This window comes from Mauremys reevesii, linkage group 11 (assembly GCF_016161935.1).
Source record: "Mauremys reevesii isolate NIE-2019 linkage group 11, ASM1616193v1, whole genome shotgun sequence".
In the NCBI taxonomy this organism is placed as follows: Eukaryota; Metazoa; Chordata; order Testudines; family Geoemydidae; genus Mauremys; species Mauremys reevesii.
This window is the reverse complement of record NC_052633.1, coordinates 23677971-23699435: the sequence shown is the minus strand read 5'-3', so window position 1 is coordinate 23699435 and position 21465 is coordinate 23677971. Positions and strand designations below refer to the sequence as shown.

General features: G+C 41.6%; 1 protein-coding gene and 1 long non-coding RNA gene across 9 annotated transcripts in view; one reads left to right on the top strand and one right to left on the bottom strand.

Moving 5' to 3' along the window:
* Window positions 1-21465, bottom strand: part of HECW2 (HECT, C2 and WW domain containing E3 ubiquitin protein ligase 2) — a 246969-nt gene that overhangs the window by 18716 nt on the left and 206788 nt on the right. For all 8 annotated transcript variants that reach the window (XR_005586030.1, XR_005586029.1, XM_039493848.1 and 5 more), the window contains 4 exons: window positions 20457-20566; window positions 13687-13807; window positions 10632-10745; window positions 1412-1564 (listed from right to left, as the gene is read on the bottom strand). Coding sequence is in view for 6 of the 8 variants with exons in the window: in XM_039493848.1 (XP_039349782.1) it covers window positions 1412-1564; window positions 10632-10745; window positions 13687-13807; window positions 20457-20566 (498 nt within the window). In the remaining 2 variants the exon portion in view is untranslated. The remainder of the gene's footprint in view (window positions 1-1411; window positions 1565-10631; window positions 10746-13686; window positions 13808-20456; window positions 20567-21465) is intronic.
* The window catches only part of LOC120374365, a 72263-nt gene that overhangs the window by 42043 nt on the left and 8755 nt on the right, over window positions 1-21465 (top strand). Inside the window, exon 3 of the long non-coding RNA XR_005586042.1 lies at window positions 10676-10757. This is a non-coding gene — a long non-coding RNA (uncharacterized LOC120374365). The remainder of the gene's footprint in view (window positions 1-10675; window positions 10758-21465) is intronic.

Here is a 21465-nt window from a genome sequence, read left to right as displayed (position 1 = left end):
TCTTTTAGACTCTAAGAGCACAATTCTGCAGTCAATAATAACGGTGCATGTTGCAGAAGATTGTGAAAAAAAATCATTAAAGAAACTAGGCATGCCCTCCGTGTATCTGAAAGCAGATTCAAGCCTAATGCTCTCTCTGAAAGAAAGTCAAGTTTCTAGACTTCCTGGTAAGACACATAACTCAGAACTACTTTACTTGGGAAAAATTAAGGCTTTGTTATGCCTGGCCCTACGCAGGGTGTGCAAGATGGGGAAGACACACACAAGGCTTCCTCCCTCTGTGCACAGCTGCATTCCTTGCACTCTCCCTGATGCTGACGCTGGCACTAGTCTCTCCAGAAACAAATGGGTCATGCCCCACTCACTCACTGGCCAGCTCTCTAGGTCCACATAGCTGGGGATGGGGAGAAGAGGGCCATGCACAGCCCTGCAGCTTGTCCGGCCAGACTGTCATGCTTTTTCAGATGCAGCATATACAGTTTGTTGTTGCTGAACTTCTGTATCCAATCTTTTATCAGAGTCCAACAGGTGCATTGCTTCAGTTGATGTGCAGTGCAGCCAGCCAGCACTGAATGGTGTAACTCTCAACTATACTTCATTGCAACGATTCGCCATCATTTGAGACCCTAATTTGCCTCTGTCCTACACAGACTTGCAGCTGTCACCCCATTACTGTAATTTAAATCCAGATTCTCAGCTAGTGTAAGTGACATGGCTCCACTGATTTCGCTGGAGATGCACCGATTTATACCATCTTAGAATTTGGCCCTTAATCCTGAAATTGAGATTATGTATATATACAAAAAGATACATTTTATGGATATATATATATACACTGAACATCATTTCAGGTTTTTTCCTCTGTTGTTTTTTGGATTCCTCATAGTACATCCTTTTCACATATTTTAAAGGCTACTATCAGGTATATGGACCTTGATTAAATAGCAAAAAACAAGAAGAGATATCTCAATAGATTTTCCTCCACCAGATGTGGACTGCCTTACTGGGAACAATCTATATTCATGGAGAAATCCCAAACAAACAACATGCAATAAAAGCTGATTGAAATCTCTCATACACTGAGTTGACTGCAAGCCAATGTTTAATATAATCTGCTTTTCATGCACAAAGCACTGACAGTGCTTTGGTGAAGCAAATGTTTGCTCTTGTACAAGAAGTGTGGAGTTTCATGTAGTGAGCCAAACCCACAATACATATGTTCCAAATCTCATCTTTGCTGACTTTGTGAGAAACAAGAATATCTGCTACAACCAACTAAAAAAAAATGAGGAAAAAGTCTAAATTATTTTACTGCTGGTTAAAAAGATCAAACTCTGTGTTTGAACAAATATGAGCTGGTTCTCCACAAGTGGAAACAATATATAAAAGAAGATTAGAAATTAATTCTTACCACTCATGGTGATTGTCTACAAAAGCAGACATGGGACTTATTTGTACTGTGTAGGTATCATTGGCTGAATATTCAAATAAACCATAATATGGATTGAAGAGCTCTCGGGACACCAGGAAAAAAAACTCTCTTGACGGTCCACTGTAATCCAACCTTTAAAAAAATTCAAGTTAATTTATTACAGAAGGTTTATTTGATACAACAAGGCTTGTCATAAGAACATAAGAATGGTCAGGTCATCTAGCCCACTATCCTGTCTTCTGATGGTGGCAAATGCCAGATACTTCAGAGGGAATTAACAGAACAGAGGCTCAGAGCATGGAGTTGTATATCCCTGACTATCTTGGCTAATTATCATTGATGGACTTTGTAGTGGGGCAGTTGCCCCCTCCTGAAAAAAAGGGTGGGCTGACGGGGGAAGCAGCCACAGCTGGGGCACGCCCCAATCAGGCCACAGCTGGCCCTATAAAAGGCCAGTGAGCCAGGAGCTGAGTCAGTCTCTCTCTTGCGCTGCCTGGGAGCTCAGGGTATGGAGCAGGGCTGGGGAAAGGCAAGGAGAGCTGGGGAGCTCCAGCCTGGTAAATCCCCAGGCTGCGGGCCTTGCTAAAAGACCAAAACAGGTACTGGGGTGCTGAGGCTGCAATCCGGGGTTAGGCAGAGACAGCTGGTCCGACCCCTCTTGCCAATGAAGAGTGGGCTTTTACAGACTGCAGTTTGCCCCAGTGACCAGGGGCTAGATGATGACTGGCAGTAGCTACTGAGGCAAGGTGGGGATAGAGGGTTGGGGGTTCCCCTGGGAGGGGAAACCCGGACTGTGGGTTACTGCTGGGGGCAGAACCCAGAGGAAAAGGGGCACTGGGGTCTCGGAAGGACACGGGGGCCCTAAGGCAGGTGAGACACCAGCCTGCAGAGGGTGCTCCGGGCTGGACAAGAGCTAATTCCCAGGTTAACCAGCAGGAGGCGCCGCGCCAGTGAGTCTTGCTTCACCACAGACATTCTCTATAAATCTACATTCTTTTAACCACTGCATAAGGTTTTTCTAAGGCGCCTATCACTGTGGCGTTTAAATCCTCGATCCTGTGAGATGCGTCCTGTGGGTGAACTCCTATGCCCGCATGGAGCCTAACTGAAGTGGAGCAGTTTGCAGGATTGGGGCCTAAGTGACACACAGCCTTCATGGAAGACCCTTGCTAAGTCTATATTGGTCTCTTGAGAATAACTTGATCAATGGTATCAAATCAAGTCATTTTGGAGAAGCTAAAGGGAAAGCAGAAATCCCTTCCTACATACAGCACACAACAGAAGAGCCATCATTAAACCAACACACATATGCATCTGACAAGTCAAGGACAGAAATGAAAAACCAATCATATTATATCCTTGCTGAGGGGAAGCAATTCAAAGAGGTATATTCTCCTTTAAGAAAGAAAATCTCAAATTACTTTAATGCTTCATCTTTCTTGGACTCTCTCTCTCCTTTCAGGACCTTCACTCTATCAAAGTAGTTTGTTTTTTATTAAAAAAGCTGGGAGTTATTTAGATTCTTTATTTATTAGAAACTATAATCTTGAATTAGTAGAACCTGAAGGAAATGCATTCTCCAGGTGACATGTAATTGCACTCAAATTGGGAAGACAGACAGCCTCATTGCTGAAATAGTATTGAGACAAATTACTGTCTTATCACTCCTCACAATTGAAGTGAATCAAGTGTAAGAGTATGTCTACACTGGAAACTTCAAAGCGCTGCCACGGGAACGCTCCTGCAGCAGCGCTTTGAAGTGCAAGTGTGGTCGCACGTGAGCGCTGGGAGAGAGCTCTCCCAGTGCTCCTGGTAATCCACTTCCACCAGGGGATTAGCTCCGAGTGCTGGGAGCCTGTCTACACTAGCACTTTAAAGTGCTCAGACTTGCTGCGCTCATGGGGGTGATTTTTCACACCCCTGAGCCAACAAGTTAGAGCACGATAACATGTAAGTGTAGACAAGCCCTAAGACTAATACCTCTGTAGCAGTGCAGAATGGAAAACTGGGGAGTTTCCCATGGGGAAGAGACATTATTATAGCCCTAAAAGAGAGAAATAAAGCACCTCTATAGCCTAAGGATTTCAGGCACTGACCTTCTTTAGTCTTAGTGCCAGGCTAATGTACACATAGAAAGGCAAGAGCCTAAACTTGAAAGGACAATCTGTATGTCTTACGATAATTATCCAATGTGCAGTTAATATACAACATCTAACGTATAGAATATACTTCATCTAATCTATAGAATGAGACGTGCTTTGCACCGTATATATGTGGGGGTTTTTCCTCTTATTTTGATTTAATACCTAAAATATAAAAATGTACATAACCTTGCCTCTGGGCATCTATGTCCTTTTTCAAATATACAATAATAAATTAACATTTAGCAGAATAAAACTACTCAGGCACATAAAATATGGGGATGGTAGTTTAATATAAGAAGAGTTTATATTAAAATATATAATATTCCACCCTTTTCCAAAAATGCTGGCTATTCTATTCCTTTGTGCAAAAGCCTGAGCAAACAGATCAATTTTTAATGTGCTCAGAAGCTCAAACAATTGGTTATATTTTAGACCAAGGTGTGGCCTGGATTCCAAAGATGAGAGGTCCCTGAGAATGCCCTGCCAGCAGCTCCTTCTCATTCAAACTGAAGAAGTGTCACTGCTCACTGTAAATGTATGGCACAAAGAGAGAAAAAGTCTCTGAAACGGGCAATTCTCTAGAATGGCCATTCAGGGAATTATATGTCAACATTAACATCTTAGTATCTCACCTGGAAAGCCAAAGAGCAGCTCACACAAATCATAGAAGATTATGGTTGGAAGAGACCTTGGCAGGTCATCTAGTCCAATCCCCCTGCTCAGAGCAGGACCAACACCAACTAAATCATCCCAGCCAGGGCGTTGTCAAGCTGGGCCTTAAAAACCTCTAAGGACGGAGATTCCACCACCTCCCTAGGTAACCCATTTCAGTGCTTCACCACCCTCCTAGTGAAATACTGTTTCCCAATATCCAACATAGACCTTCACTGCAACTTGAGACCATTGCTCTTTGTTCTTTCATCTGCCACCACCGAGAACAGCCGAGCTCCATCATCTCTGAAACCCCCTTTCAGGTAGTTGAAGGCTGCTATCAAATCCCCCCCTCACTCTTCTCTTCAGCAGACTAAACAAGCCCACTTCCCTCAGCCTCTCCTCATAAGTCATGTGCCCCTGCCACCTGATCATTTTCATTGCCCTCCGCTGAACTCTCTACAATTTGTCCACATCCCTGAGCACTAGTATAATATGTTCACAGTGCAAAACCCTGCTTAGTGAGCAGGCTCCCATGTTCTGCCCCAGCTCAGTTTCTGAATGGATTTAAGGTGTGACCCCACTTTGCAGTGTGCACAGTGCACTGCAGTAGTCTAAACTCAAGATGACAAAGGTAAAGATGATGATACTGAGAGGTCCATGTAAGAAAGAAAAGGTCACAACCACCTTGACTGCTGGCTGATACCTAATGGTTAAACATGAGTTTCACATCCTCTACCATATCAGGTTTGCTTTCTCCCACCTATTAATATCCTCTCAGTATTTTCTGCATTGAGCCTCAGCCAAGTAACTCTTATCCATGCCCCAATCTCCACCAGACAAAGGGCAAACACTCATTTGCTTCAGCTGAGGAAAAAAGATGGGCTTGTACTGACACTTAGGTGATTGAGGTTCAGTTCCTGACTGTGACATAGATTTCCTATGTGACGTGGGCCAGACATTTAGCCCTGGTTCCCCATTTGTAAAATATGGAAATGAATACTTTTCACCTCACAGAAGGGTTTATGAAGATAAATTCTTCAAAGTTTTATTTCACCAAAGATACTATGATGTTGAGGGCCATGTAAATACATACAAAGATACAGAGCCGGGTGTCACGAGTACACTGAAGACAATGTAACCTAGATGGGGTTTTTTGTGTGTGTTTTTTTTTTACTAGCCCTCCCAATAGCCTCAGATACTCATTAAATAAGAGGTGTGGCCAGATAGACCCCCGCCCCCCCCCGGAGTATTCCACAGGAGAGCTCCTGCTCACGCACTAATGGTGCAAAACAACACTCTGGGATTTGACAGAAAGTAATGGACACCTATTCCTTAGAGTCTTTGTTTCTGCTAGGGTTCCATGAATGTCTACACTACTTTACCACCAAGAGTTACCAAAGGCAGCTGACAGACCTAATATAAACCTGGGCACCCAATCTATCACTAGGAGATTTCATCCATCAAAGCAGTCTCCACATCATGCCCAAGCCTGCAACCAGATTGTCAAGGAAATCTGAGGGATCTAGATACCATGAGAGTTTTCTTGCCGTAGCCTTTTCAGTAATCTTACCCAGAAATGGAAGATGAGATAAAGAACAATAGTTAGTAATGACGGTTTCTTGAGCAATGGATGTACAAATGCTTTCTTAAGGTAGGCAAGCAACCCACCCTCCCTAATTGAAACTCTCAATCTCCATCAGCAATTGGCCCAGCTCTTCCCCATTGGCCTTCCCCAAACAAGGAGGACAATAATAAGAGTTGTTTGCGGTGTTACTGTAGCTGTGTGGGTCCCAGGATATTTGTGGCATAAAGTTCCCTCCATTACCTTAGTGAGTGACACTGACTGAAACCCAAGCACAGAAGCCTTAGTCCCCATCAACGTACGATCCCAGCCTCACAGATGCCACCAGTTCAGTATGAACCTGGGCAATTTCTTCCATCAAGTAATGTAATTTTTCCTCACAATAGGAGGAACACAATACAGTTAGCGAGCAACGACAGCTCAGACTATCTGTGTCATTCAGCACCCACCAAAAAAAACACTAATCAAGATGATGCTGATGCTATAGTGGTAGAACTCTCCTTTGCCTCCTACACATCCACGTCACAAGAATGCAAAAAATCTATTGCACAAATCTTCAGTAAAAGACTTCTGCCATTAGCACTCTGCCAGTCATCTCTACAACTTCAGTTGTTGCCTGCCATCTATAAGCCCAGCGTGTGACCTGTGGGGATGAAGTTGGGAAGAGAAGGTTTATGGATCACTGTCAAGTTGAGAATGAAGCTATGAATGCTCTTTCTGAAGGAAAAATACTCTCCCTCAGTCATTTGGAAGCATTTAGGTTCCATTAACATCTTAGAGTGGAGTATCAAAGCTGGTCTCTCACGTGGATGGGAGAGGTGTGTCCACCCTTAAATTGCAGAAGGAAAGGATAGTTCCATGTGATGGGCAAATTTCCAATTGCTCAATCTCTAATCCCAGCCCAAACACCCGATCAAGAATATGGTCAACTATAGGAGTTGGGCCTCTAAACTTCTGAGATAATCTCATGGCAGCCATAGTAGCCATGAAATCCCAGGATAAAATATAACTTTTGTGTTTTATCTAATTCCAGCATTTCCATTCAGCTGCTTTCATACATAAAGTTAATATGACTCACATCAGATGGTTCATTACATTCCTGTTCTCTCAGTCAGGTTTGACCCACAACTAAAGACTTGGCACAAGAATGAAAAAACTCCATACAATAGGCACTCAGCCACACAACAGCTGCAACCGGAGGGATTTGGGTATTCAAACGCAGAAGTACTGTGGTTGGCAGCATGTTTCAATTCTCTTGGGGAGGAGTGTTAGGCATTTTAAACTACCACCCTCTCATGCAAGGCAGCTGTTTGACATGCAGAACAGACTGTAGCAGCAGGACTTTTTGATACAGTTAGATGCTTGTTATTTTTCAAAGTCACCTTCATCAGTGCTAAATAAGCATTCACAGTATAAATGCAAAGAACAGCCATAGAGTAAGAAAACATGACAAATTATTTTACTTTATATGATCTCTTTAGACTAAACAGTTCTTTGAACTTAAATCATGGGTGAGATTCTGTGCAGTGCTTCTAACAGGAGCTGGGAATGTTGAGTTAACTTTAAGCCATCTATGCACCCTCCTAATCCTGGGCTGTCAGGAGACTAATTTAGACAGTCCAGAGGGCCCTTCTGAATTACAGTAGCCTCCTGGGCCAATCTATGGACCATAGTGCTTCCCAGAGCCTTCACAGTGATGTATGCTGCAGCCTGGCTTGGGCACACCCCCTGCACCAGGACTTGCAAGAGGATCTTGGGAGTCAACCTCCACAGTGCCTGCTCCAAGGGAATCCACCCCCCGCTGCCACTGGGGCTTACAGAGGCTGGAGCAAGGCATGAGGCTATCACTACAGGATTCAAGGCATCAAAAACATCAGTACATTAATTCTTTTGAGAAGGCCCAAAACATGGGCTTTTACATACATATAGTCAACCATTAAATAAAAATGACAGAGTAATAATCAGTCATATTTAAAGACCTCTAAGGTAGACTGATGATATTGTTGATTTTGCTATTGATAGCAAATCCAGGCCCTAATGCTCTTCCGTTTTAAACTATCCCTTTTTTACCGATGCCAAATATTAAAAAAAAAAAAAAAAGAAGAGGTGTATCTGGCCCCAAAAGCCAAATGTTTGGCTGGAAAATCAGGAAACGTAGAAAAACTAATACATTTGGGGTTCATTTTATTTGCTTTGAGATTTTGATTCTTTCCTGAGGACTAGAACTTACTTTTATTTTTTTTAATAGTAAAATGGAGATTCTCATATTATCTCATAATTCCAGGAACTGGGGCTTTATAAGAAGAAACATAAAATATTGTGAGACTCATGATAAAATTGTCTGAATGGCAACAGTGGGGTTTAAATTACCCCATGTAGAGTTAATCAAAATGTTCTCATATACATTCATTGGGGACTTCAATACCTATTTCTTTATGACTTATATTTACAGCATTACAAATGGATGAGGAACAGAAACATAAAACCGAGTTCCTGTCCAATTATCAAACAATAGTTTAGCCTGCATTTAAAAAAAGTGTGTGTGTGTGGGGGGGTAGAACATGCTTCTTTCAAAATTTCTCCTACTATTTTTTTCCCTTCCCCCACAGATGCATCCTCCTACATCTAACTGAATGAGCCGTTCTGCATGGTTCACATCCTTGCACCATCTATGCTGAGAGAGTTGTTTGCACACCTCCTCTCACCACTCAAAACTGGATCAAATGATTGTCTAAAGCTGAGATTAGTCATTTTGATTTGATGTTACTCATAAAACAACTCATTCTTTTCCTCAAAGAAAGGCATCTTGCACAGAGGTGGCCATCAGGGGAGAAAGGAACAGGTGTGTAACGTGCTTTCCTCATCCAGGCCACTCTTCATCTTGTCATTTTGTATTTAGAAAAGTAAAAACCTGACATGATCTGATCTGGAAGAAGACAATCTACTGACTTTAGTTTTATTTTCTTATTGTATTTTTTCAGCTCTTCCCCTCCCCTTCTCCCACTCTCTCATGTATGATTTTCAATCATTTTACATATATTTTAAATTTGGGTGAAGCTGCTAGTAGTAAAAACAAAGGCTGATATAAACGCAATCAAAACACCTTAATCCTGCCATTCCAGTTCTGGGTTTTTCTTGGATCAAGAGTACCTATCAGTCTGAATGGTGCCAGACAGTACAGTGATATTATGTATGTGAACAAGCCCACACTTGCAGCTAGGGTGAGACCCTACCACATTTTACTTGAAAACTTTAACTAGGTCATATTAAAACTTGGCCGTTGAAGATGAACTTTAAACACACTACAGAGTTTAGAACCTTTAAAAGGAGTATTTATCTAATCTTGTACAAGCTGTTTTTACTACAGCAGAGCTGTGAAAAGCATGCTAGAAACTTAATGCCAAACCGCACGGTACTAACAACCAAGAGTATTATAAGGACTGGTTCAAGACCTATTTTGCAACAGCTCCCTTAAAGACAGTGCAAAATCTCTGAAATACAAGTGAATGAAATTCAGTGTATGTTTACAGTCATTACAGTTTTAATCATGTTCATAAAAGGTCAGACATGAACAACTAGTCATTTTCAAGCATGTTTCCAATAATTGTGTGTACACAAATCAGGTCTGAAAATTCAAATTAATCTGCATGTTTTGCCATTTGAAAATCAGACCTTTGGGGTAAATCCTCATGCCAGCACCTGGCCTAACAGCTCGGCAAGGCAGAGGTCAGGTGGTGATGTGGCTGTGGAACCTACTTCAGTTTATTGGCTGAAGCAGCTCTCTATTCCCCTTACACATCACTACCACAACATGAAGGATAAACAGAGGATCCACAAAGTGGCAAATCCTCTGGATATGCTCTCCCACAACCTACCTCCTGCCACCCCACCTACCTTCTGAGTACTGTCATGCCAGGAGCCACTGCAATGCAGGGCTTGGTGCTGAGCATTGGATATGCATTCCCCTCCACAGTCGAACTATGTTGGATTACACTACCAGGAGTCCCTGTGCAGTGGTCAAGGATGAAGCAAGATTTGTCTCTTTGTGTCTAATGAAATAATACATTATAAAAGGCTTTAAGAACTGATGGGGGGAAGAGGGGAGAAAAAGCAACACATTGTTCAAAGTTTCATTTGGATAAAGGAGCTCTGACCAAATTCCTAACCTGGCCTCATAATGCAAACCACGTAAATGCTACAACACATTAGCATTCAGTCAGCTGCAGGCTAAGCATTTGCTGCATGGCTGTGGAATATTAGAAACACTTGTTTATTTAACAAATAGCAACAGACTAGTTGCGTCTGAAAGTTTTATTTGTGACAAAGGACCTGACTCTGAAAGGTGGCCACGGCTCTTAATTCCCATTGATTTCAATGGGAGTTGAGGGTGCAGAGCAACTGGAAGGACTGGCCCTTTAGTCCACCCTGTATTTAACTCCCACCAATCAAACTACCTTGCAGCATGCATGAGGATAACACTGGTAGAGATGAAAGAAATAGAAACAAAATGACAACTAGGTTTGGGTTTGTTTGCTTCCTTAGTAACACACTGAAGTATATACTGGTTACAGCAGAAATGCCATATACACATAGAGATACATGCTAAAAAAAAAAAGCTGCATGACCAAGAGCATCACAATGAATGATTTGGCTTTGTGAAGTGTGAACAGCTGTAGGTTCTAGGCTTATGTATGTGGCATTTCCTGATGACAATCCTTCCTCTTTCCACTCTAGACCGCAGCAGTATGGTGAAATAGCCAAGCACAGCTGCAAACATAGTTGATTAATGTGTTCATGCCCACATCCCTGTTCTACTCACCCTTCTTCTCCAACAAATGTGACATAGAGTTTATTTCTCTGCAGGTCTTTTCTTGAGTAACCCATAATCTGATTGAAGGCATCTTCCAGCAAGTGGTCTCTCCTGATGATTAATCTGCACAGCAAGGTAATTTTAAAAACAGTAATTCACAAAGGTGAACTGCAGATGAAAACACATAGTTACACTGGATGGTAACTGTGCAGGATAATGGATACAAACAATATTTAATCTTCTCTTTATACAACCATTTGATCCAGATTTAGCAGCTAATATCTGTTAGCCTATGTGATTCTTGGATATACTTTAGAATTCAATACAATGTCTCCCACATAAAGAAACAGTATTTTACATTTTTCAAGTCCAGTTCTCATTTACACAAAGTCTGCTTTGCACCATTCTGGCTGCATTAAGGGGTTTTGAAGTGGGCATTTAAATCCACTCTAAAGGCTGTTTACCATGCCAGGGCTGTGTAAGGTGGCCTTAAGGTAAATGAGAATCTGGCTCTTCAACTAAAGCAATATAGTGCAAGGCAAAAGGTAAAATTTGGTGAAAGGAGCTGCCTGGATTGACAACCCTGGAGTTTAATATCCTGTATTTATGCATAGAAGAGGTACAGCTGGACAGCAAGCAATGTCAATTGGAGTGACAAATGGTCTTTAGAGCAGAATTTGGTACTAAATGAAAAAAAATTGTAATGCCTTAGTTACTGGAAAATTTGTAGAAGAAAAAAAATTAAGGGTCTGGAATAACAGCCACTCCGTTCCTACATAGAACGGAATATTTATGTCCATGGCCAAAATATGTTTATGAAGCACTGGATTCCCTTAGGGAGAAGAGAGGGAAGAATAGGAGGAAATATAATCACCTTAAATTGTGTTACTAATTATTCCTGGCTGTCATATCAAAGTGGCTATAGTAGTATATTATTTGTAAAAGTTCAAACACCTTAGAAACAACATTTAATTAAAAAGTGGCCTATTTGTATCAAAATAAACTATTGTTTGGTTTCTCTTGCTTAAAACCTCATGGTACGATGGTAAATCCTACCAGAAATACACCTGTAGTTCACGAACCCAGAAAAACAAGGTAACAGGAGCATGTATATATCATAGATCTTATAGCTAGCAATGGCTACCCTCTTGCACAAGCTATTTGCCAAACTGGTCACTGCAGCACTTTTTTACAGCTTTTTTTTTTTTAAATCCATTACATTATAGGTAAGTATTTCCATTCAAATACTTTTTCAGCTGTTGATCTTTTTAAGAAATGTTCACCAGAAATGATCAGAGTCTGGACTCTGCCCAAAGGTGAATATTTTTGGAAAATTTACATAAGAACATAAGAAGAGCCATACTGGGTCAGACCAAAGGTCCATCTAGCCCAGTATCCAGTCTTCCGACAGTGGCCAATGCCAGGTGCTCCAGAGGGAATGAACAGAATAGATAATCATCAAGTGATCCATTCCCTGTCGCTCATTCCCAGTTTCTGGCAAACAGGCCATTGATAGCCATTGATGGACCTATCCTCCATGAATTTATCTAGTTCTTTTTTTGAGCAAAAATGGTTAAGTGGCAAAGAAAAATACACCTTGCCTTTTCTAAATGCAGTGATTTTTAAAAAAAATCACTCTAGTGCCACAGTGGTTGGAGCTAGAAAACTAGAATCAGGCAGGGAGATGGTTCTTTGGGAGAAAATTATCTTTTCCACTAAAAGTAGGTTTTTATTTGGCTAACTTATGGGAGTTTTAGAATCACAGTTGGTGCATGGCACCGATTTTTTTTTTTAAATTAGGCAAGTATCATGTGATGATTATCTCCGTTCTATCACACGGTGGCTGGACCCAGTACATGATGTAGGTCCAATCTCACGTATGCCAAAGCAGGTGCCCAATTAAGAGGGCAGGGCAGCAGCTGGGGGCTATAAAGGATTAGGGAAAGACCCAGTGAGAGGAAATCCCAGTGAGTTAGAGTAAACTGGTTCAGTCAGGACAGGAAGATGAGAGGTACCAGAGACCCAGGAACTAGAGGAGTCCCAGAAGGAAGCAGAGGGTGGTTCCCAGGAGAAGGCTGAGAGGGGCTTGCTGGCTGGCATCCCTGAACCAGGGCTGGAGAGGGTTGAAGGCAGGAGCAGCAGCAGGAATTGCCTGCTGTCTCTCAGTCGGACAGCCAGAACCAATGGCCAGAGAGGACTGAAGGCAGGGGAGCTGTGGAGGAGCTTACCCCCTGACATCCCCAGGGCTGGAGAGCTGGACCCATTTCCAGGAGCTGTGAGAGGGCCAGTGGGAGTGAGGGAAGCTCCCTTGGCAACGATGTTCACAGGAGAGAGACTGTGGGGGTTCCCGTTGGGAAGAGCAGGGTTGCACTCAGGTTGGAAGGGTGGGGTGGCTGTTCTGGTACAAGGACAGGAGAGGACTGAGAGCCCTGACACCATCAAAGGTGCCAGTGTGTGGTATGGGGGAAAATTGAGGGATGAAATGTCTTGAATTTTAATAACTACTTGTACTGGGGACTCCATGTCTGGAACTTTTGTTATGGATTATTTGGTTTTACACTGTTGTAATAAACCAGCCCCAAGAAGTTTCAAATTCTTTGGAATGCAATAATATTTAATTATGCAAATTCTGCCCAGTAAAGATTCTGTATCTACACAAAGATGAATCATATGAACGTATATTTATTTTTGTGGCTGGGCAAGACAAAAGAAAATAGAGTTATTTCAACTTGCCCCACAGTGACTGATGCAATGGAAGTGGCCCAACTGCTCTGTTTCTTTGAGTGCTGCTCTTCAAAGGACTTTCTGCCACTGCAGTAGCATTAATGTGCATATGAAGATACTACTGTAGGAGGTAACATAGGGAAGAGATGCTTTAAATGTGCTCTCTGCTGTGAGTCAGATGGCTTTGAGTGCCTTATAACACGCTTCACATTTAATTCAACAAGTGCAAGAATCCATCATGTTACCAATGGGATTCCCAGAGGAAAGAGGTTCTTATACCTGCAAGGAAAGAAGTTCTGCCTGTGAGATAAACCCTATTTGATAAGATGCTTCTACATACTTTAATTTCCCTGGCCCTTGTCCATATCCTTTAGTCTCCAGTTTCCTGTAGAAGTTCCTCAGTTTGGCTTCAAAATCTCTTTTATAAGGAGCTGGAGCTCTGGCATTAGCACGCTGAGTACCTGCAGCAAACAACAAGCAGAAAATGAACTGCAGCTATGCAAAGCATCACATTCCAGCTCTGACTGAAAAGAAGGTTCTTTGCTGACCGAAAGCATAGACACGGTTGGTTTCTTTTAAAATCCTAGTTTATAAGCTGATAAGAGATCCATGTCTCCATGCCTAATGCAGGGTTAGATGTTTTTGATTGCTCTTTGTTTGTCCAATGGCTTCACAATTTTAGAATAAGTCCTAAAATGTTGAAGCCATCCAAAGCAGCCATCTCCCCACCCCACCCCCACAAAACCAAACAAAGAAACTGGAAAAGACTCAACTTTTGTTTGGCATATGTACATTTTATGAATACCAGTCTTTAACTACTAAAATGATGCATGCTCTTTCGCTGTCAAGAAGAAAAACAGGTTCCAATGAGCTAAATTAGTATGTCCTATGCATGTAATACATCTTCTTTCAATGCATGGAGTTTCTCACCTTACTGAGGAGAGGATACTGTGGAAAAGTTTAATCAGAGAAGTACAACAAAGGAGAAAAATACCGGGAGAGAGGAAAGACTGAAGACCTTTCTCTTCATTCAAATATCTGGGTCAAATTAATTGCTCTACTAAGTTTCTTTCAGACATGGCTCAAAAAGATGAATTCATTTTTTGAGATATAAGTTTAAGGAACAGTTCTTTAAGGAGAGGCAGAGGCAGATATCTGTATGCCAAAAAAAAAAATTGCACATCTACCTACAGTTGTATGCACAGTTATTGCAAATTGGGTAAAATAAACCACTGATACTAATGTGACAGGGAGCATGGGGGGAAGATTTATCCCACCTCCCTCCCAATTGAGCTGTGTAGCCAGTGGTACCTTCTTGTGTTTAGTCCAGTCTAGTTTTAAACATCTCAGTCAATGAACTTCCTCTACGTCCCTCGAGAGACTATTCCACAGCCCAAAAGTTTTCACTGCAAGAAAGTGCCCTCAGATTCAGCCTACATTTTGCCTTTTTAATTTCATTCTCATATCCCTACTTACTTATAACTTTAAATAAATTCCTCTCCCTCTTTGGCGTCTAGATCATTGAAATATATATTGTTCAAAATATACCTGAAAGGTTGACATTTCCTATACTTAAGAATATGGCTAGGCTCCTAACTACTCATTTGTGACTAATCTGATGTGTGCATGCAATTGGCTTTAAAGCTATTTATAAGTAAAATATCAGCCAGTTCAGTATATCACTTTTCTTTTCTTTCCCTATATAAGGCTAACCCAGCAGAGGGGGTTTCATTACTGTGGAGGCAATGTGCCTAGCTTTCAGCAAAGGAAAGGGGGAAGAGGAGGAGCAGGGAGTTTGCTCAGATTCTAAATGGGAGGGGGCTGTGCTCAGAGACTCTGACAAGTAAGCTGGGGTGAGGAAGCAGCTTGCTTAGCCATCAGCTAGGTGGGTGGAGTGGATGAGGTAGTGTCCTCACCCTCTGGGCCGGAACTGCTGGAAGAAGCTGTATACTCAGTCTCTGGGCAGATGTGGGAGAGGTAGAGGAAATTGTTTCTCATATCGGTCAACAACTAATGCCATGCATGGGTCCCTTAAAGAATCCCAAGTGTTTCCTTGTCACCAGAAGGATGGTGATGGGAGTAGTGCATGTGAGAGGAATTCAAGCCCTTAAGGAGAGTTTATCAGAAAGCTGTGTTTTTGTAGTCCTTCCCTCAGCCACTCAACCTATCAGAACTAATAATCCATGCCCCATCCTCAGAAGCCAGGCAGAACATGTGTGTGTCCTGAAAGTCAAAAGACTGGACTCTGAGGGAGAACATGGCAGGAGATCTTCGTTGCTCCGGGAGACATGTGCAGAACATCTCTGGAAAATTAAACCATAGACATCAAATGAACCTCCAGTAGCTGTTTATATTGTAATGAGTATTCCAGGTGCTTCCTACTGGACCTTTCTGCTGAACACTCTAAAATATGTAGCCATTTAAATACATACAGTCCATTAACTGATGTCCTCCCCATCATTTGTTTATTTGGGTGTTATTTTGATGTGGGTGGAGGGAGGTACAATTATGAGTTCACCAAAGAATGTGACAAACCCATCCTTTCATCTGCATTGTGGTAACAGCCCCCAAAGGAAACTTTTGCTAAAAGATACATCACGGTAAATAAAACTGGTAACATATTGCTTCATGGTTCAAAAATTACCAAGAAATTATTCTGTCAGCACATGACAAACTCTCACTGCAAATCAGCTGCAATTGCCAAGAAATTCCTGGGCAATTATAGCAATTACTTCCACCTTGTGAACCAAAAGTGTTAGGGGAGGGGAAGGGCTACAAAAAACACAAATGATATGGGTAATCAGGCTGAAGTCTCAAACAGATTATAGTCTCCAAAAGAGATAGAAAGAGTAATTTCATGACTATTTGTGTCCTTTAATGGAAGAGCACAGTAGCTGAAGAGATCTGTGACTGAGGTTACTGATCAAAACACTGACTTGATCCCTATTATAACTGTATCCTCTGCATTCAGAAATCTTCTTTTAATTTGACACCACCACATTTTAGGATACATGGATATTAATCAAGTCCTATAAAGTTAAACATCACATTCACAGCAAAGCCAGCAAGTTCAGCCTGATTAGTGTCACTGCAAGAAATTCAAAAGGAATTTAAAAAGATCACCCCCTTGCTTTACAGAGCAGCTAATCTGGCAATACAAAAACAGACAGAGCCCCAGTAGAAATGATGACCTGTTTCAAAGATTTCTCCTTAAAAAGTCATAGGCCTTCATCCACAAAAACAAACGACTGATAGGCCCATTAAATGTGTTTTCTATTTATCTTTTTGTGTTTGTTAGAACAGAGATTGCAACTGTAAGAAAAATTAATCTAAAATCTTCATATTTCAATATTTAGGTCTCAGTTCAGGAAAGCAATTAAGCATGTATTTAGTGCTTTTCTGGATAGATATGGCAATAATTATGTGTTTCACCTTAAACAGCTGCTTTATATATTTTGCTGAATCAGGGCCTTCACCAGGGTATTTTGGTGGACGCACTTCAGAAATGAGAACTGAGAGGATAGAGTCCCTTCTGATCATAGTTTGCAGCAGCAATAAGGTGCATGTATATGGATGTTCATTTTTTCTTGCTTCTTAACAAACAACAAGAAATAGTTTCTACACAAACAGTAGTTGCCACAAATGTAAGCAACAACAGTAACACTAGCTGTGGATGTACATTTCACTGCTGTTCAGAACAGAGTCGTTATCAAAACAGTCATGAAAAACTCAGCACAAATTGCTGCCTTGCCCTTCACAGGTGCATGGCACGGAGTAGAGTGAGAAAGAGGGATGTAGGAGCAGCCTCTATGTTGCTAGTGCCCTTTTGCCAATGCTGAGTACCATACAGGTAAACGCTGATTATCCAGATTCTCAGGATACAGTCAAAGCTTCGGATAAACAGAATACACATTTCATATGAAATACAAATAACGCGGATAATTGGAATTTAACTGTACTGATGTAGATACAAAACTGTAGCCTGTCATTCTCCATAACCCTAGGGTGGGAGTGACAAGTTAAAATGGGGGCATGACCAGACTTAAGTGTGTCTGCTAGTTACCAGCAGCAGCAGGCATTTTTGAGAGCATGCACCGCTCCTCTCTTTGGGATGCAAGGGAGCAAGATACTCCCCATAGCAGTCTTGAGGTGTTCTATCTTTGCGTATTCTGAGGAAGCCAAATGCCTCAAAGCACCTTTGCTCGGACACTACAGCTCCATACCCTTGCTCCCCAAAGCACATCAAAGATTTCCGGTTTGATCCCATCACTTTTTTTTGGGGGGGGAGCAGATTTTGTACATCCAGCTCTATCAGGGCAGATTAGGACCCATTAACAGGTCTGTTGGAAAGTTAGGGGGCCTTATCCATCACAAACTACTTAGGATTCCTAAATCCTCTTAGAAGATTTTATTAAAACAACAAAATCTGATGAGAAGGACCCCTCAAGAGAAGCTAACTTATTTTACACCTATTATGCCCCTCCTGCCAACCCAGTTCATGGACTGTGTGGAGCGATCCAGCACTTAAATTTGTGCCAGGGATGATCCCCAGCACCTCTGGGCTTGGCAGTTCATAGCCCCGTCACCTCTGGCTCACCGCATCAGTTATGAAAGTATAAAAAAAAAAAAACCCTGCTTGAGCCCCGGCATCTCTTTCATTACAAATTAAACACTGGAGCGTGGTAGCATTCATTCTACAGCAACAAAATCCATATTAAGAGTGAAATGAATCACATTTCATGGTGACCACCTGGAACCTTCAGATAGTGCAGCATGCAACAGCCTGCTGGGATAGCAAAACTTCTTGCAGGGAGAACTTTACAACCGTGCTCTGTGACCTAGACTGGCTTCTGACTGGGTTCCACATAAGTTCAAGGTATTGGTTTGAGCTACAAAAGGCAAATGCTTCAGACCCTTGCTGTTTTAGAGATCACCATTCTCCCAGCAGAACGCCACCATTGAGATAGGCTGAAGAGCTCAGGCTGACAGCACCCTGCTGGAGGGGTAGTGGTAGCAGGATGTTTTCAGTAAAGAGTCCCCCCTTGGGTCCCACAGAACCCAGACTTTTGACTTTCAGGACACACACATGCTACCCCAGGCTTGTGAGAATGGGGCATGGATTATTAGTTCTGTTGGGCTGAGTGCAAGACTACAAAAACACAACATTCTGATCACCTTTCTTATGGGCTTGAATTTTCCAGGTGTGGTCTTGTCTCAGCCCACATTTTTCCTCTTACTTATTTATCACTATTCCTTTCCAATAAAATAATACCAACTATATCTGAAAACATCAAACTGCTGTGTGTGGACCTCAGAGGAGAAAACAGGCTTAGCTTCATTTGAAATAATTTAGTCTGAATTAACTAAATTATTAATCACTATGTAAACATGCATAGATATTGTCACTAAGTTCTAAAGTGTACGCTTGCAGACAGATTTATTGAGTGTCTGCACAGTCATCTAGCCAAGCGATGGTATCTTCAATGGCGTGATGCAGTTCTTCTAGGCCACCAATGAACCTAGTCAGCAGGCATTCATCAACAGTGTGCGTCATTGTCTTTGTGTGTTGTGCCGCAGCTGCACAGAGGGCTGTCACGAAAGCCCCAGCAATACTGGCTGGCTGCACAGAGACCTTGCCCATCCGGAACCTGTTCAACAGAGACGATTGGCGACGGGGCAGGTCAAAACCAGGCGGGCAGATTGTGGGGTCGGCGATGAGGGACTGGTTGGGAATTATGACAGATTCCATTCCTCTCGCCAGAGTGTTTCCGCCCTAACATCCTGGCATGGCAGATGAGACCATAATGGGCGACATGACGGCAAATGTGCAGCTGGTAGTTTTAAATGATCATTGTGCAGTAGCAGGCTTGAGTTGCACTATGCACACTCTTAAACACATGGTAAGTGACAGCAGTCTGACTTTGTATAACTGTTGTCACGCCCCCTTATTCCTCAGCCCTCTAGGCTTTGGTGCCCCAGTGTGAACCCTTTCAAATCAGTTGGAAACAAGTTTTACCAGTCAGAAACAAAGCACAAGCTCTGGAGTTTGAACACATATTTTTCTTATTGTCAAATCTCACTGTGAGCCCAAGGCAAGTTTCCAGTTTGAGAGGTTCATGCCCCATCACGCTGGTTTGCTAGAATCAGAAATGGGATTAGGCCTTAGTTCTGCTGCAGCAACAGAGCTCTGATCTCAAGGAAACTGGGATGTAATTATGTGAAGCAAAATGTAAATTAATAATGACAGCAGCATTACAAAAATACTGTAATGAGATTATTATAGTATTGTGATGAAACTAATACTTTGGGGGATTACAGCAGTTACTAAGCCACTGTGTCCTGTGTGCAGTAGGAGTAAAGTTTTCAGAGGTGCTAAAATGAATGCTAAGCTTGGGCTTAAGTGCTTTGCTGGGTCAGGACCTCAATCCCTAACTACTCTGGTCAAAACGCTTACAAGAGTGCCAATTACCACCACTCTCAGTGGTGGGTTTTGTGATGAGGAACCCTACCAGAACTGGACTGAGAACACCAACTTATTTCAAAAGGCCACCAAGACACTATAGCCTGTAAAGAATCCATCAAAGAAACCTCTGCAGTCAGATCAGCAGTGCTACAACTTGCAACAAATACAAGTCATTTAGACATTATTTACAGACTAAAGAGCAAAAATCATGGAAAATAAACTCCATACACATAGCTATATGTTTCTACTGCATATGAAAATGAGACACCACTGTTCAGAATTGGAGAGTAAATAATAATGTTGCATTTACATTATTCGTATACTTTTGTTGTGTAACTCCAACCTCTGTTGGACTACAGTGGATTCTCATTATCTTCCTGTCTAGGACCTCATCATCTGGAAAGACTTTCATGTCTTACAAAAAGGGCTCTTCTGAGAAACATCATGCAGAACTAAATCTGTCAATATAATGAAGTAATTACAGAAAAAGTCGTCCGACAGCCAAAGAATTCCTTTACTGCTTTTGTTCAGAACGTAAAATCCTGATCTTGGTGAAGTCAATGACAAAAACTCTTATTCCCAGGTCTTATTTGGTCCACACTAAGTATCTCTCTAAAGATCCCACTGTAAACTTCAACAAAATTTACCTGGAGAGTTCTGAGGTGAGGATACTGGAGAACCTCTTGGGGATTGGCAATAACTGGGATGAAGTAAGGCATGTGGCGGCACGTATGACATTATTTCTTCTTCGAACAAACTGGTAAAAAGGAGCAAAGAGAAGAAGACAGAAGATGTTTATCTGAGCCAAAGATATGTTCTACTTTCTAGCAATAGCTGTGGCCTTCAAAGCCAGTCTGGTTTTTAGAAAGTCACTCACCTATCTCCCATGTGCATGCTCAGAATGGAAAAAAGAAGGGGTTTGTTGCCCTTCTTTCAATGTTATCTCTGTATAACAAGGGCTGGAATCTTGCAAGTGACTGGGAAGTCACAGTTCGTAGTGTTGTGTGTGACATCTCAATGTGATGATGTGTATTTGTTTTCAAAACTAAGGTCCATGTATTTAATGAACCCTTTAAAAGTTACATTGTTGTATACTTTTGCTTATACATTTTCCCTGCCAACACACCATTAACATTCATGGCACTTTCCTGTACAAAGATGTGCAATACTGTACATAAGAACAGAGACAAATACTCTGAACTTCTGGTGTAATCAATCATGTGTGAATTGGCTTAGTGAATTGAACAATATACACTTTAGTCTATTAGGAATTAATGCTTCATTTATTCTTACTTAACACGTCAGGAACAGAGAAAAATGTATCCTATACAGTTTTCACCAGGTTAGGCTTCAGTATGCCTCACCTATTTTTCTGTGATTATAAAATGTTTTTTAGGAAGTACAGTATAACTTTCACATCCTGAAACATTGAAATAATCTATAATTTAGATACCATTTAATAGTTCATAGTAGGGCTGTCAAATGATTAAAAATAATCACAATTAATTGAGAGATTAAAAAATAGTTGTGATTAATCAGACTTTTAACTGCATTGTTAAACAAGAACAGAATACCAATTTAAATTCAGTATGGAAGCATGTCCTCTAGAATGGTGGTCAAAGTATGAAGGGGCATATGAAAGTTTAGAATATCTGG